This window comes from Lates calcarifer, linkage group LG17 (genome assembly GCF_001640805.2).
Source record: "Lates calcarifer isolate ASB-BC8 linkage group LG17, TLL_Latcal_v3, whole genome shotgun sequence".
Lineage (NCBI taxonomy): Eukaryota > Metazoa > Chordata > Actinopteri > Centropomidae > Lates > Lates calcarifer.
Window position 1 is genome coordinate 591,833 of NC_066849.1, and position 17,525 is coordinate 609,357.

General features: G+C 41.0%; 2 protein-coding genes across 2 annotated transcripts in view; one reads left to right on the forward strand and one right to left on the reverse strand.

Annotated features, from left to right (window-relative positions):
- The window catches only part of arhgap39 (Rho GTPase activating protein 39), an 80,374-nt gene extending 71,738 nt beyond the window's left edge, over positions 1–8,636 (forward strand). Inside the window, exons 8-11 of the mRNA XM_051077266.1 lie at positions 752–951; positions 1,555–1,646; positions 1,783–1,952; positions 2,943–8,636. Of these exons, the coding sequence (XP_050933223.1) occupies positions 752–951; positions 1,555–1,646; positions 1,783–1,952; positions 2,943–3,137 (657 nt within the window). The 3' untranslated portion in view covers positions 3,138–8,636. The remainder of the gene's footprint in view (positions 1–751; positions 952–1,554; positions 1,647–1,782; positions 1,953–2,942) is intronic.
- LOC108896960 (uncharacterized) lies at positions 8,596–17,295 on the reverse strand. The gene is given in 13 exon segments (XM_051077218.1): positions 8,596–9,402; positions 9,877–9,949; positions 11,512–11,640; positions 13,403–13,501; positions 13,818–13,985; positions 14,239–14,339; positions 14,694–14,958; positions 15,517–15,568; positions 15,570–15,826; positions 15,862–16,321; positions 16,414–16,472; positions 16,609–16,695; positions 17,116–17,295. Coding segments are annotated over 13 exon segments (2,073 nt in total). The 5' UTR covers positions 17,219–17,295; the 3' UTR covers positions 8,596–9,182.
- Between the last annotated feature and the right edge of the window lie 230 nt (positions 17,296–17,525).

Sequence of the window (17,525 nt, forward strand, 5' to 3'; positions counted from 1 at the left end):
AGCTACACTTGGAAAGAGTGCTGTAATAACTGGACATGAAATACACGGAGATGAAATCATTATGTACAACTGTGGCTTTTTAAGATGCTGCAATCACTGCTGCAAATTGAAGAGTCACACCTCAGGGGGTCCAGAAGGGCGCCTTATGATAGAGCCAGGCCAGACCTGTTGAGCTAAGAAATGGTTTGCCCAGTTTGATGTGGGAGAACTTGACTGGCCTGTACAGAGCCCTGACAGCCTCATCCTGCACCTTTGGAAAGAACCAGAACGCCGACTGTGTGCTGACCCTCACTAATGCTCTTGTGGCTAAATGGGAACAAATCCTTGCAGCCTTGTGGCAAACCTGAAACCACAGGAGGAAGCAGATTAATACCCATGGTTTTGGTATTACATGCCACATTATGTGTATGTGTGTGTGTGTGTGTGTGTTGGCAGGCAGCAGCTTGGCTCAGAGCCTGTATACCATGTAGTGCCAGAATCCCCAGCAGGTCACTAACAGAGATCATTTGTCACTTCTCGGCCTCCGCAGGGTTTGACTGGTGTTAACCTGCTAACCTCCAACAGCACGTTAATCAGCTGCTTGTCCTGTGGATGGACAGATGCTTTTCTCATTGATATCTGAACATCTGTCTGTCCTCTCTCCCCCCACTGCTCTCTGACCCTCACCCTTCACGTACCCCCGACTCCCTTCATCTGCCCTGCTGTATTAACATTAACTCATGTATGTGTGTGTGTCCCTCTCTCTCTTCAGGGCCTGCAGAAGCCCTGTCTGGAGGAGATCAAGCACGCCAGAAATGCCATCTTCAGTCCCTCCATGTTTGGCTCCTCCCTTGAGGAGGTGATGGCGCTCCAGAAGGAGCGGTATCCAGACAGCCAGCTGCCCTGGGTGCAGACTCGCCTCTCTGAAGAGGTTCTGGGTCTCAATGGAGACCAGACAGAAGGCATCTTCAGGTGAGTGAGAGAAGGGAGCAGAGTGGACTATGAATTGAGTAGAAAGCTGCAGATTATCAAGACAATGCTGGTCTTTAGTTGGAAATAAGATGTCAGTGTTCAGAATAAGAAAGTAATGATATGGAAGAAAAGAGTGTTTTTTGGTTTCTTACAGATGCCATCAGAACTTATTTTGCCATTGAAGCCTTAATCAATGAGTTTGAACAACACAAATTCAAACTAGTACATCCATGAATAAAACAGCCACACGTTTCCTCACAGATTGAGTTCTGACAGATACTTTATAGCAACACAACTTTGGACACTTGATAGTTTGAATACTAATGATTCCATCTTTTAATTTAATTTCTATTTCATCACTTGTATATTAATTATATCTTCTGTATTATTAAGACATAGTTATTTGCATTCTGTATATGGCTTTCTGTTGTTACAGGGGAGGAGCAGATGTGGTTGATAATTCTATGTAGACACCTCTCACTCAGCTCCTCCACTGTCCAGCTGTTAGCAGGATTTTAGGTTTAGCCTCAATTACGTGGAAACCTGGGCACAAATGCAGGAAGATGAGAATGATGTGTCATGTGATCACTGACCCCCCCCCAGGGTACCAGGGGACATAGATGAAGTCAATGCCCTCAAGCTCCAAGTGGATCAGTGGAAAATCCCCACTGGACTGGAAGACCCGCACATCCCGGGTAAACACACACATGCCACACACACACACACATTGGCTGAATGCAGTCCCTTAAAGTTGTGTGGGCCGGCAAAGGTTCACATAAGTCGATGTAATTCTCAAACAGGTTTTAAATGTGTCCTCCTGTGTGTCCCCAGCATCCCTACTAAAGCTCTGGTACAGAGAGCTGGAGGAGCCACTGATCCCTCATGAGTTTTATGAGGAGTGTATCACTCACTATGACAACCCAGAGGCAGCTGTCAACGTGGTGCTGGGTCTGCCACACATCAACAAACTGGTGCTCTGCTACCTCATCCGCTTCCTACAGGTAACACACAGATGGTATCCTTAATATGTATCAGTGTAGACAGAGGGAAGTGAGAGATGTGGGTTCTTGTGATTTGAGAGAAACAACCCTTTAAGGCCTGACTTGTTGCAGTATGCCAGCATTAGCATTACCTCACATCTGCAGGTATTCTTAATGAGAGGGATGCATGTTAGCCACAAATCAGCTATCTTGTATTCACATTTGCATTTTTTTATTTTTTTTTCAGAAATGCTGCTATATAACTACTTACAGAACTACCGTAATTTCCGGACTATTGAACGCACCTGAATATAAGCCGCACCCACTAAATTTAAAAAGAAAAAAAAAGTACATATATAGGCCACACTTGTCTATAAGCTGCAGGTGTCTACGTTGTAAGATGAGATATTTACACATTCACGCTGCCGTCTCCAGCGTCTCACCATCGATTCATTGATGCCAAGCTTACGTGCAGCAGCTCTATTTCCTTTTTCAACAGCCAGATCCATTGCCTTTAACTTAAAAGCTGCATCATATGCATTTCTTTGTGTGTTTTCCATGATGAGGGTGTGTGCATTAAGCGCAAAATAACTGATCTGAATTTAGTGTGAGTGCGTTTGATCTAATTCAAACAGTTTCATTGGTCCACTGTGACCTGTTTGGTAATTTCATTGGTCTGATGTGACGAGGCTAAATGTTTTTGTGGCATGAAGCTCGTCAACCCATGTAAAAATCTATAAATTAGCCGCATCATTGTTTAAGCCGCAAGGTTCAAAGCGTGTGAAAAAAGTAGCGGCTTAGAGTCCGGAAATTACGGTAGATAGATAGATGCTTTATTAATCCACACGGGAAATTCACAGTTCCAGCAGCATCAACAGACTTAAAAGGTCAAAGGCATGCAATAAAGGTGGTAGCTTTAATATAACCCAAAAAGCAGTAAAATGCTTTAAAATGTCTTAAATCTAACTTAAAGGACCCTTACAAATACTCTGCTGTATGTTACATTTGCAGGTATTTGCCCAGCCTGCCAATGTGGCCATCACTAAGATGGATGTGAACAACTTGGCCATGGTCATGGCTCCCAACTGTCTGCGCTGCCAGTCCGACGACCCCAGAGTGATCTTTGAGAATACCCGCAAGGAAATGTCCTTCATCCGGGTGCTCATCCAGCGGCTGGACACCAGCTTCATGGATGGAATCCTATAGCCCCCACCACCGCACACACACACACACACACACACACACACACACACACACACACACACAATCCATACTTTACCCACAGCTTCCTCTATGCTCCCTTTAATCCTCTCCATGACAGGCCTCTACACACCTCCCCCAGCACAGGAACATCACATATACACATTGCTGCTGCTGGGTGAATACCTTGCATCTCCAACATGTTTACTTTTCTGGAACGAACAAAAACTGCCTTGATTTGAGTTTGTCCACTCTACACTTTGAGTTGAACCAGCTGTTTTTTCTATTTAACTGACATTTACATAAGACAAACACCAGGATTGGAGTTACAAGGTGTCCATGTGATAACAGTACTGTGTGTGCCTTCACATATGTTCACAGACTATACACATACAGTATGAAGGAATCAGCAGGGATCCCATCATTTCATCAGATTCATGTTAGTTTCACTGACACACTTGGAGTTCAGGTCCTCAAAGGTTCATTTTAAATCCAACTTATTTGTTTTAAATGAATTTTTCCCCTTTGTTTTCCCCTGCTTACACAACACACACACACACACCAGTACATGCACACACATACATACTAAGTCTTGCCCCAGGATTTTACCCTCTGCAATATACAAATTCAAAGATACAGTTTAACCATGTGCTGCCACAGATGTTAACATCTCTCACATATACACACATACACTGGCTAAGCAACACATCCATAGGGTTCAGCGCCAGTTTTTCTCGCAAGATATAAAGCCTAATTGCACCATTCCATCAGACTGACCCTGTTAGATTTATGGCTCAGACACCAGGTTGAAAGATGAAGCTGTGGTCTAATATTGTTTTCACTGGCAGCAAACAGCCCTCAAAATGTCTTACACTGCCACAACATGGTGGGAGCTGAAAACTCGACAGAGGATTGTTACTCATGCATTTGTGATCCTGCCTGAAGATGGTAGACCTGTGCTGTCTCCACAGGACACACACCATGAGACAAAACATCTAAATGAAACCATAACTTCATTCTGTTTGTCAGATGTGGCCTGCGATCAGGTGATAGCTCTGTTAGCCATCAAGTGAGGAGAACATGGACACTAAATCACCCCTAGTTGTGTTTTGACCTCAAAGCTCCAACAACAACAACATACTGAATACATTTTATTACAAGTGAGTTGTCACTCATCCTGCATTGTGGCTGATTGTGTACAAACCCAGGGTCTAACAGATTATTTTATTCAAATCTTGAAAAGTCTGTAAAAAACACTGAATTTAGTTTCTTCAACAAAAGTCAGTCAGAAAGTCTTCATCTTAGTTGTAAATGTTTTTGTATCCAGTGGCAGACTGTCTAAACTTACTGCCACAGTGGATTGTGAATGTAGGAGGTTGTTTATTAGTCCCACAACTGGGAAATTTACAACACTAGGGAAATTTGTTAGTCAGACATTTATTGTCTCACAATGGATGTGAGTGTTAAATGTTGAGTTGATTAATTCTTCCTTTTATTTTCAGACTTTTTTGCAGGTCCAGTTCACATTGATTTAGTCAATTATATAATCAGGAATTATTATTATATATTGTTGGGAAATTGTTATTATATACTGTCATTAGTGGTCTTCCATCATACATTTATACTTTGACCAGTATGACTGTGAAACAGATACTAAATTACTTTTTCAATGTGTTATTAAAGAGTCTGAAAAAACTTAACTAAAATAACTACAACTTTATTGTATTCTATTGTGTTATGAGGCACACTACTACTGATTCTGAGTCAGTATCTCCCACTTAGCACTTAGACACAACATGTCATCAAAGCTGGCAGATGCATCTATATTAACACCAATACAATCAAGACAGGTAATTAAAAATAAAGTGGCTTTACACTGCTTGTTTGTATCTGGTGTTACTTGTTAACAAACAGCTTTAAGGCTTGTGATTACATGGCCAGCAGTGGAGTTAACTGTGCTGCAAACACTGTGTTCTTCCCACGCAGCCGTTCTAGCATGAATGCAGCATATTACCATGCCGCCTAACACTTGGCACTATGCTAACACTTGAACCGCAGCCACTGTGGTCACAAGTGACAGTTATGGGGTAATGGTGGAAGCTAAAACTTAGAATAACAGAGGAGTCATAAAGGCATCGAACTGACTCAGCGATGTCCCTCATCAAATCCTCCATCAAATAACATCAGCTAATATTAGCCACCAAAAACTAATTACCATACCAAGTAAGACAAGAAACAGACAAACACCTGAGTGTATTAAATTGAGCAACAGTGTGTGTTTTTTGCTTGGAGGGGAAATGTGTTATTTATTTCAAAAGTTACATAGTTTGGCTTTATACTAACACTTATACTGCAGTTAATGATAGTGCTATATAATAGTGTATATTGACCAGGCACTAAATTCTCTACATAGTAATTGCCATAGTTATCATCAGCTATGCATCACTGGAATCAGTAAACTATGGTGCAGGCGATTTCTGGTGTCCATGTTCTAATCACTTAACATAGGGATGAGCAGTCATGTAAGATGGAAAGCCAACTAAACCCAACAGTGTTTAGTTCCTCCTCACAGAGGAAGTTAGCCAGTGACTCTTGTCACTCATCCCTGGTTATAACACGTAAACTGATCTCTAAACAAACTTGTGTCCTTTAGCATTAGGCAGTCTTTTAGAAATCTGGCCATGTCTGTCCACCCTGCCTGAATTTTCGGTGCTGTCCTGTCACTTTGGCTGTTGACCACAGCCGCCCTGACGCCATGAGCTACAGCTACAAACAAGAGGGTTGATTGCAGCACTGCCAGTATGCATGCTCGTACTTCCTGGGAGGGATTTGACAAGTGCCATCCCTCTGAGCAGCCCCCACCGTCCCGTCCCACCTGACCCCACAGAGCAACAGTCCACCATCACTGAGCCCCAACAGGCCTTTCTGCTCACTAATGATTTGTGAATGTGTCTACCTGTCTGAGTGCTTGTCTGTTTGTCATTGTTTACAAAATGTACTCGTCTCTTACATCCATATGATCTTTGTCTATGAGCAAGTACTGTTGTTTATTGAATTCATTTGAGATTTTTGCTGTATCTAACAGAATTTCTATGTTTTTTAACCCATTCTTTTTATATGATTTAATTTATTCATATTTATTTGAGATTTCCTTAATGCCTTCTTGAGATATTGTATTGTAGGCTCCAATGTGAGTGTTTTTGTTACAGCACACTGAGCATAATGTGTATGATTGTGCAGATGTGTGATTGAGTGTGTAATTTTCAATATGATAGGGCACATATGTATTAATGTATGACTGTGTGAATCTTTCTGTAACATGATGATTTATTTGTTTTTTGTGACACAGCTGAAAGGATGACTGCAAATGCCTCATAGAGACACACACACACAAACACACACGGACCATCCTGGAAAAACACTGACTTCCATCTTAAAGGTCCAGACGACACTCAGCGTGTCACAGTTAGTCTTTGGCTAAATTGACCTTTTTCTTTGTGAAGAGACTGTGATGAGTGTCACTGTGTGTGTGTGTGTATGATATGCAGCTCACTCACTCTTAACATACACACTCCAGATAGATAATGTGTATATTGACACTGTACAGACTATGTAAAAATAAGTATATACAGAAACAACAGAGGAAAAGCACCATATGTGACAGTGGCAATTGCTGTGGAAGTTAATGTAACAGGTTGTTTTTCTTTTTTTAAAACTCTTGTTAAAGTTAAAATTTTTTCTCACATTGATAGAAGTCTACAAGTTGGCAATTTAAACCCATCTCTGAACAATCTTTGGACTCCAGACAGGTTTCCACCCATACATTCAAGTACCAGAAAGCGTTAAGCCCTAATATCTGTAGGTCTGATTCATATTCCAAAAAGAAGTGATTTGTCAGGGAAAAAAATGTCACTTTTTTAAGGTCTGGGCAAACCAGAAATTTGCAAGAAAGATGTGTTGCCGAGATTATGGGCTGCAGAGGTGAGCTCTCCATTTACAGTAGCCTCCATCTATCACTAAACCATGCTGCTAACATTCTGTACAGACAGCCTCTTCCCAGTGACTCTGCAGTATGACCACGTGACTCAGTCATCCCTACTTATACTCAGACTAGCTGCTAAATGCAAGAAGAAAATAATGTTCCACTGGTAATCAGAACAGGGCTGTGACTTTCACAGGTGATGGATGTTTTGTACACTCTAACCCAGTAATATCTCACATTTTATGAAGTGAAGTTAGCTCATTCTTACTGATGTATAACTGCATTAATGTCATCTGAGTAATTTACACAAGGCAAAGGAGATAATCTGTGAGATTTTCCCTTGTTTGTTGGTCAGCAGTTGCTGGATTACATCAAATAGTTTAGGCAGTTATGAGATGGGTTAAACATATAGTCACCAAATTTTGGGAAATGTCCTTGTTTTCTGACTTAAGGCTGAGGTTTGCTTGAAACAAACTACTTCCAAGTGTTAACTGAAGACTGAAGTGTTTTCACCTGTTCTGAATGACCACATTCACAAGTGGGGTGATAAAGCCTGCCGTCCTATAGATGTATGAGATGAGATGAGTCATACACAAAGGAATAATGACACACTTGTGACGGTCTGAAAATGAAAAATGAGCACTCCAGAGACAAGTTCAATTCTCGCCTACTTTTACACTTTGCCAACCTCGTCACTCATGCCTGCCCAATCACAGCCTGGCGTAGGCATAATTGTTGCATGGTTGGTCTGGGAAAATGTTAGAGTGTTAGAAGAGAAGCATAAAAACAGTTTGAACAGCAGTTTGAAGGAGCTATTTACTGATCACAAACAGTTGGGTGCAGTGACAACACAAAACTCCAACTTGTGACTACAAGATACAAAATCATCAGAACAAACTTGTCGCTCATTTGACAACTGACTTCTTTCTGAGGTATGAATATAAGCAAATGTTTTCATTTTATTTGCTGTAAAACCACTTAGTGAATGAGAAGCCTTGGAGATAGGCAGGCCAGGCTGAAATGTGGCAGTGTGTATGAGTGTGTGTTTGTGAGAGTGTCTTTGTTTTATGTAAGTGATGGTTGTAGATAGACCCAGCAAATCAACCAATTAGCATGCAGACACTGGGTCTCCACTCTCTTCAACTTGACTTTACTAAAACATGAGAATATACAAGGAAAACAAACTGAATTTACAGAAAAGAAGCATTACAGTATTTAGCTTTAAAAAATCCACTAAAGAAAAAGATTAAGCTCTTTTTAATCCGTTTTTCTGATTGTTTTTTCTACTTGGTTCCTACTAATGATGAATTGGTTGTCAGTGTTGATGCTGTTCGTCTAATGTAAAGAAAACGACAACGAGGAGAAGGTGTGAGACAGCTGCTGTGAAACTGCTCTTCACCTCGACGTCAGTCCTCCAGGTTTTTCAGTTGTATGTTAACGTCCACTGTCACTCACACTCTGTCCGAGAGAAGACTCTGGAAGTGTAACGGATGGTTTAATAAATGATTCCAATGTCAAACTAACATGAGGTGCTGTTATTGTCCAACTGCACACAACAGTACAAATGAAATGTTACATTAATAAATATAATATACATAGAGGTATTGAAATGTGTCACACAACTAATTACAATTCAAAATGACCTATGTCCTGCCATAAGTGTAAATACAATAGAAAAATTGTAATTACAGTAGAAAAACTAAATGTTAATACATTTCTGTGAGAATGTCTAATGCTAATGTCATACCAGGTTCATCACCTCTCTGCTCTCCATCTGTAGGCTCAGTCCACGTGCTCGCACTCACCTGGATGGACAGTGGAGAAGTGACTCACACTGCAGGTGTGAGGTTTTTATAATGTTCTGAGGGTTTTTTGAACACTGAAAACTTGTCATTGCAATCTATCAATCTCAACTGTCTGAACTCAACTCAAACCGACCAGTCATTCTCCCCTATCAAAGACTAAATTACAAACTCAACATAAAGTGCTTTTTTTTTTTACAGCCTACAGCTTTTACAGCCACATTTAACTCCTACAGGGAGTCAGAGCAGATTTTCCTGTAGCTGTGTTCACATATTGCTGATGTGGTCTACCATTGTGTCAGTGGATTTCCATCCCTCAACTAGAGGAACACAGAACGGATGGAGCCCTTTCAGTGCAGCGTTCCATGTGTCGGGGTCTCGATCCCCTGGGTTCTTCCTGAGGTCAAGGGTCAGTCGGTGTGGGGGAGGATGCGTCCTCAATCTCTGAGTGAACTCCAGCAGCTCAGCAGGCTGAATGAAGTTGGAGCTGTTCAGAACAAAAGACAGCGCAGGGAAATCACAACATGATGGATGGTAAATCATACTCAGAATGCCAGTGCTGAAAGCTACATGCAATGTACACACATGCATATTATATATATACACACACACACACACACATTCGTGAAGGCTTGTATATTATTGGTTACACAGCTCTGAATTTAATGATAGTAGGATGATTCAGTCTAGATCACAAAGGGTATTTTGATATAGAAGTGAATAACACTGATCATCTCGTTCCAATGCTCTGATGGGAATCACTGGGTCCTGACATTCATCTGGATGTTACTTCACATGTACCCCCTGCCTTGAATAAGCCAGATCCATGGAGGCCCCACCCCACAACCCACAGGACCACAGTATGTTATTTATTTTTATCCTCAGCTGACGTGAGAATAACTTGTTCCTGACGGTGGAAACTGAAATGCTGTTTGTACTGTGACACATCAGCAGCTCTGACCTGATGTCGAGTCGTTTCACTGAGCTTGGTGAGGATCCTGTGAACAGCTCTGCCAGCACACACACGTTCTTGGCTGTTGACAAATGCAGCAACATTAGATTCAGCAGTTCAAACATTTTCTTTTTTGACTATTAATAAATAGATAAAGCCAACAGAACGGAACAGAACATTTTTATTGAGAGAGAGAGAAATCGAGACTGACCTGACTCGCCAGATAAACTGTGTTAACTTCTGAAATGTGTTTTGGAATAACAAGCTGAGAACACACCACCAACATATTTAAAAAACCTGTTCAAGCTGACATGGTATTCACTCTCTTTGAACTCTGCTTTTGTCTCCACCAACTCATAAAAAAGATATATGGCTCTTAAAACTGTTAAATCCTCCACCGTCTTCACAAGTTAGGTCTCTAACTCTGTATGCCTGCTGTTTGGTGTTCAGGTAGTGTATAGTGGGTTTAGCTGCTGGCTGTGGTGTAACAGCAAATCTGAGAGTTAGGCTGAATGTGGCAACAGCCAGCAGGATTTTAACTTCTGAGCAAGAAATGAAGGCAGATGACACCCACATAAATTGTTTAGATCACTTTTCTAACTCTAAGTTCCAGTGCTATGTTATTTAGAGTAGAGTAGAATATTATTCGGATGATGTCATGTGACATTTCTAACAGACTGCAGCAGGTCAGCTGTATGCATTACTGTCGTCATGTGGCATTCTACACAAAATGCCTACACAAAACAGATTTTAGTTGTAAACATATTTATTTTATGAATTAAATAGAAAACAATGTCACATAACCTCAGAGGAATGAAGTTTATTACACTGTGGCAAACACAATAGTATAATTAATTTGTAGAGTTTCTTAGAATAAAGAATTGACAAATGCAATGTAACTTTTAAGACACCCAGTGCACAACAGTCAACATAACTGAGTACTTTATTATGCTTCACATGATGTCACTATTACTCTTCAGATGCCCAAACCACCTCAACTGGATGCTTTCAATGTGAAGGAGCAGCAGCTCTACTCTGAGCTCCCTCCACAGAGGAAACTCATTTTGCCTGCTTGTATCCACATTTTCATTCTTTTAGTTACTAACCAGAGCTCGTGACCATAGGTGAGGGTTAGAACGTAGACTGACTGGTAAATTGAAAGATCTGCCTCCTGGCTCAGCTCCCTCTGAAGAGGTGTGCATTACTGCTGATTATCCTGGGAATCCTAATTGATCACTTGCTTTCAGCATGTTTACAGACCTGGTTTCTCCACCACCACTGCTCTAATCCAGATGACTGACCACTGGCGCACAGAGTTTGATCAAAGTAAATTAGTAAGGGCTGTATTCCCAGTTCAGCTTTTGATTTAACTGACTACAATATGTTATGAGCCAAGTAAGAATGTTATGGACTCTCAACATCTACATTCTCTTGAAATACCAAAAAATAGTTTTCTGGTTCTGCAAATGTTTTCTGTGAAGTGGCACATCTCCATTCTGTTTCAATGACCTCCATTTACCTTGGATCAAAGATCCACGGTTACAATATACAGTATATGCTGATGATGAACTGTACATTATACAACTCTGCACACCACTGATGATGTAACTTAACTCTTAAATGAACTGTTAAAGATGAGCTTACCTAGCCGATTCTGAGCCAGGCCCAGTGTGTGGAGAGAAGGCACTGTCTTCAGAGCAGCCATCAGCTGCTGCAAACTCTCCTCCTTGTCACTCCACTTCTCAAGAAGGCGGCAGTCATTACACCGCAGCTCTGAGAGAGAGAGGGCAAAAAGAAAAAGACTTTCACTTTGGTCTGAGTTCAGTACAAACTGGAGATGGTGACGTGGATTGGGTTTAAAGTCCCAAACCACCGAGCTGCGATCAGAAATCTTCATCCAGATTCAGGTGTTCAAAAATGATCAGGAGACGGCAGTGTCCAAGGCAGCAGAGTTTATTTGTCGACCAAGAAACACAAGAACAGTTCACAGTGCACACAAGATACACCAGAAGAGCTCTGAACTGTACTGACTCTGTTCCTCTTTTTATACAGTTTTGGCTGTGACTTTCCACACCTCTCTCCTCTAATTATTTTATTGGTCTGTCAAATTTACACCATTAAAACATTGGTTCGTTTAGATGTCTATCTTTGGGCTCCTCATTAAAATACACTACTATCTTATCTCCAAGGTCACTGTCTTCTGGAAAGCACCTAGGCTTTTCTGCTAGCCACACTCGAGCTTGCCGGGTCATGCCAGGGCATGCCCTCTCCTCTTTTGGCTTTTTCTCTTTCTACTTTACACCATTATGTTCTGGCCTGTCATGATTGTATTTTATAAAAACTAACCTTTTATTTTTACACCATTATTAACTCTTCCTTGTTTCATTTTTTAAAAAGTATATGTCTTTTTCACACAAAAAGACATATACATGCAGTGAACACTAACATCTACTCACACATAGTGGCTTTTAACACACATGAATCACATGTTTTCTTTGAACAGTAAATACTGACATTTCCACACATGATATTTCTTTAAAGTCAGCTTAATGCAGCACTCTTTCTTTTAAAGGCACCTCACTCTTTGCATACCTGTTGACAAATTATATACACTACAATGGACTGGATTCTGTTTCAAAACTTCCAACATAAAAAGATTGTTCATGAATACATACAGTCACTTAGGTGCCCTGAACGATGGATTACACTGTTTTCATTTGAGAACTCAAGGCTACAGAAACTTCATTATTGTGCCTCCAACACACTTTTCAGTCCTTGTCTCTGTTTTAACCATTGGAATGCTTCTATTTCTAAGTCATACGTCTGCATAAAGAAGCTTGAACCTTAATAATGGACCTCTTACTTTGGAGCCAGTGCCAAAACTGCATTCAATCCTGAGCTGGTTTAAAGCCTCTATGTATAGGATTTGGAAATTTTGGACTGCCACAAAAAGTTTTTTCAAGGTGGTTTCACCAAGCCATGATATAAACAGCTACAAGCAGTTAACCTGCATAGCATGAGAGGTTTTACAGAGCATAACACTGCAGGACAAAGTGTTGATCAATGCCCTGACATCCACAGGAGTCCAAAATCACAACATTGAGGACATGGGCAGATGATGACATTTAGATCATGCTGACCCTAACAGCCATGCTGGCTGTTCCTCGTAACAACAAATAGTACCAAATATACACAGATTTGACAACATGGTAAGCTGAACACAGAGCCTTTTAAAAACAGCAGCACAGACGTGTGTGTTGAGCAGCAGAAGATGCAGGTTGGCCCAGCTGTGAGGCAGTAGTGGATACACATTATCACTGCTTGACTTGGCACAGTGTGGCTACAACAGACTGACCTGGGTCCATAGAAAAATCTAAAAGGAACTGATGCATGCATTGCAGGCAAATCTGAGGTGAAACTCAAGGCTACACCAATTTTCACAAGTACTGTTTCATTTTCAGGAAGGAAATCAGTCTATTTTGCTTTTATGCTCCAGGTACCTGTTGGCAGTCATGGGTCATTCTCCTTTTCTTACCTTCCAGCTTGCAGTCTCTCAGTAGATTTAGGATCTCAGGGAGACAATCAGACAGCTTCATGTCTTCCAAGGTGAGACTCTTCAGGCAGTGATTTGACTCTAAAAGTTGATCACGTCATTAGTGACAGTACTTTACATTTGATTTGTTTAAGAGCTAGACTCAACAATAGAGCTCAGAGGAATAAGACATATCAGGCTTTGAATACACAATACTTGTCAGTTGGACCATTTCATTATTGGTTTGGAGATTTTCATGTAATTAGTTGACAGTAAGAAAAATATATTATATCCCCATATGGTGCTTCTACTGTTTGAATAGTTTCATTACTCGCTTTACTCATATACATTACTGACAGCCTTTAGACAGCCTGGATACTCAGACTGTGGTGAAACTCTTAATGGCATGACACCTTACCTGAGAGAGTGGTGAGGAGCTGGCTTAGAGAGGAACCAGATGGCAATCTCACCCCAGCTATGTGCAGTAAATTGAGATGTGGAGAGCGTCTCAGCACAGACGTGATGAAGTGCAGATCTGTTTGGAGTTCAGCTACTTTGACTGTCAGCTTCTCCAGGGGCAGCTCTGCTCAAACGAGTTTAAGAAACAGTAACCTTAGGCTGATTTTTTATAAACTACACTGCTGTAGTATTACTTCATGCAGTACAGTTTGTCTGACCTGGGGGTTTGTTTTGTCTGCTCCTGTTTTCCTGTTTTCAGTCACCATTTGTGGATTTGTGTGTTCATGTGAAGGCGTTCATTTTCATGTGTAATATATTACTTAAATGACAGCAAACCACACCCCCTCACTTCTCCTTCTGTATAATCTACGTAAGCCTACCAGGAGTTGTGTCAGCCATGCCTGGTTTTGCTGCTGTAAGCCACTTAAGTAAGTCCTCTTGTGCACTCAGCAAAGTAGCCTGAGTGGTGTGGGCTACAGCCCTGTAACAAACTTGATTTTAAGTTTATTTCTTAAACATTCCGTAAGTCAATGAACGAACAGCCTAATCATTTTCTCCCTCATCAGAATGGCACTGACAATACATGCTAGCAGTTTGTCTGTTTATTTAGTCCACAATGATAGCAACTGCCAGGGTTTGTTAGTGAAAGACAGTTAATGAACCCATAGCATAGAATTTTATATACTTTCTGTCTAAATGATATAATGGTAAATAACACTGAGATTACTCTCCTTCTGAATATTACAGGATTTTTTACATAGCACTGGACTAGCTCAAGAGCTTTATGTTTAAGCAGGTACAATACACTTTAAATGCTCATCAATTCAAATGTTACTTCACTTGGCTGGAAGCTTGACAATACCTGACATATAGTGACTCAGCAGTCCTGGGATGATGTGGTAACAAGCGTGGTCCCCAGAGCACAGTTTGGATCTCCACATGCAGAGAAGTCACACCGGGGCTTGCGTCCAGCAGGACCCCTACGAGCTTGGCGTACGGCAGGACGCCAATGTTGAGATCAGTGAGGGAGCTGCAGGAGCTCTCAGACAGCTGCTTCAGGGCTCTAGCAAGGCCCAACACATCAGAATCCCTGAAGGTTGCTACATAAACAGACATAAGAACCAGTCACTGCTGCACAACTGAACAAATGTGTCATTTTGTGTGCAATTATTCCCTGAATGTGAAATCATTTCATTTTCATTTCTGTGAAATTCAATGTTCAATACAATAATACTGGTACTCAAACTCATCCCTTTGAATCTTGCATCTTGCAACTGAAGGAATTTTGCATAGAAGAGAGGGCAAAATTTTCAGCAAGCAGAAGCCAGAGACAATTTATGACAATTATGCAAGAAGTTATTCTTCTAAAAGTAGCAATACAAGCCTCTGAGGGTGTGTTTTTTTCTTCCACATAAGAATAGTGAGAGAGAATTATTTCCTATATTTTGTCACAGTACTGAGCGGCAGCTGTGTTGTCTCTAAAACAATAAAATTATTGCCAAAAGCTGGGAGTTCAACATGCTTTACATGGGTTTTGTATAACAGAATCAGGGCTGGGTATCAACATCAGTACTTTTTAGACAGCAACCACAATGTTTATCAAAAACTCTGGTCAAGTACCAAAAACCCTGGTATGGAATGTCTGGTGCCTGACTTACAAAAGCTGTGAAGAGTTAGAGAGCGAAGGCAGAAGAATGTGGGCAAGGGCAGAGTTCAACACTCTGAGGGCGTCGGACCCACACGGCCTGATCTCCAGACACTCGATCTGTCCCGATGGACAAGCCCCTGCTGAGGGACCATTACATGAAGTGAAGGTTCGACAGAGAGCCTGTGGGTCCACAGTAAAGTCTGTTATTCCAGATTCCCCGTCCACAGACACAGAGTCCAACTTGGAGCGTTTGCATGGAGTGACTTGATCATCCTTGTCTTCTGAAGCCCTGGTCTCAAGACTTGGACTGTAAGTGCCTCCTGTCCTGTGCTGGCTGAAGTGGCTTGTGAAATACAGTTTTCCTTTTTACAGTGCATAAGGTTCTTCAGTTCATGATTTACATACTGAGATCCCCTTCCATGTAGGAGCCAGGCCAACACAATGGGACACTGCACCTGTATGACAAGTTTTTTAACCACCCCGTGGTCTAGCAGGCGATGGAGAACGTACAACGCAGTTTGTGTCTTCCTCTTTGACAGATCAATGGACTGCGAAATACCAACACTCCTGACACGCTTCTCTAGGAGGTTCAAGAGAGGCCGCTGCTCAGCAGTTAAACTTTGAAGGGGCTTGTGCAAGCTTGTAACGAGTAAGAAATGTCTAAGACATTTAGCTGCAGCCCACAGGAAAGATGGTGTGTTTAAATTTGTGATGTTTCTGCTTACAAAGCCGTTTCTGAAGCCGTAAAATACAAGTGTAAAAAGCATTCTCATAACTTCATGTTTGACCTCTTCTTCTGTGTGGAAGTCGGATGCCTGAAATATAACACAGACCACATATCACATATGGACTCTAGATGTTACCATAAATGAGATTCTTCATTATTAATGGGAGGCATCACACCTACATGATTAGGACTGCAAATGTTCTGCAAAATTCCAGCCCATTCAGAGTAAGTTGATATCCCTGAGAGAAAATTACATCAAAACTTACATCAAATAGAAACACAATTGTGAATTGAATTCATCTGATCAATTCAAAGATACTCTATAAACATAGGAAAAATAAAGAGCACCATCTATAATTAAATAGCTCTTCTTACCTCTCTGATTGAGCTCAGGCTGAAGCTTATCCAGTTGATATACAGTCAAATGAGGAAGAAGCTCCTTGATGAGAGGCGTTGGAAGATCTACGTTGTGACAGATAAGTTAGAACCTAGCAAATGTGGACACCAACTCCCTCACGACCAATGAGTAACGGTTAGCAAACCAAAACTAAATACCCTCAATATGTCTTCTATGAATGTTACAGGCGAAGACTGTACGATTAGCTCTAATTATGTGTATATAGTCACAGAAACCTCTTGAAGGAATGCTATTGTGGAATGTTACTTTTGGGTACGTACTGAAATATATGGCCATAAAGTTGGTAAATTATTGACAGGAATCCACTGCGACTATGTTCTCACTTATTGGATGAGTGACGTCAATTACGTGCTAGTTTCTTTTAACGGTTAGCGCAACTAACTCCAGCTGGAAGTATTAGCTAGTCCTGTTCTTGTTAACGTTACAGGAACATAACTGTGAATGTTAAAATATGCCACACTTACCAAGGACAGCCTCAATGGCCAGAGCAGCGAAATGTTTCCTGACAGCAAGGAAACATCGCTCCTTCAGTTGTATTTGATCTGTTTTGCTGGCTGTTTCTCGCATTGTTTACAGTATTTGTGTGTCTATCATTCATGTACGTCGACAACTGAGTGCTGCAGGAATGGTCCTGAACCCCGGAGCGAACCGGAAGAGCATTTTCAGCACTTCCGGACTTATTTTTGTAGGCTAGCTCGGAATTTTTTTTGTTTCAACTTTAACTTTAACTTTTAATTTTAATTTTCTATTTAAACAGTTGAAGAATATTATTACAACGTTTCATAACAATATAACAAAATAACAAAGTTCCAGAGAGATAATATATAGAGAAAAAAAGAATGTACAAAATCCAACTTTTCAAGCAATACATAAG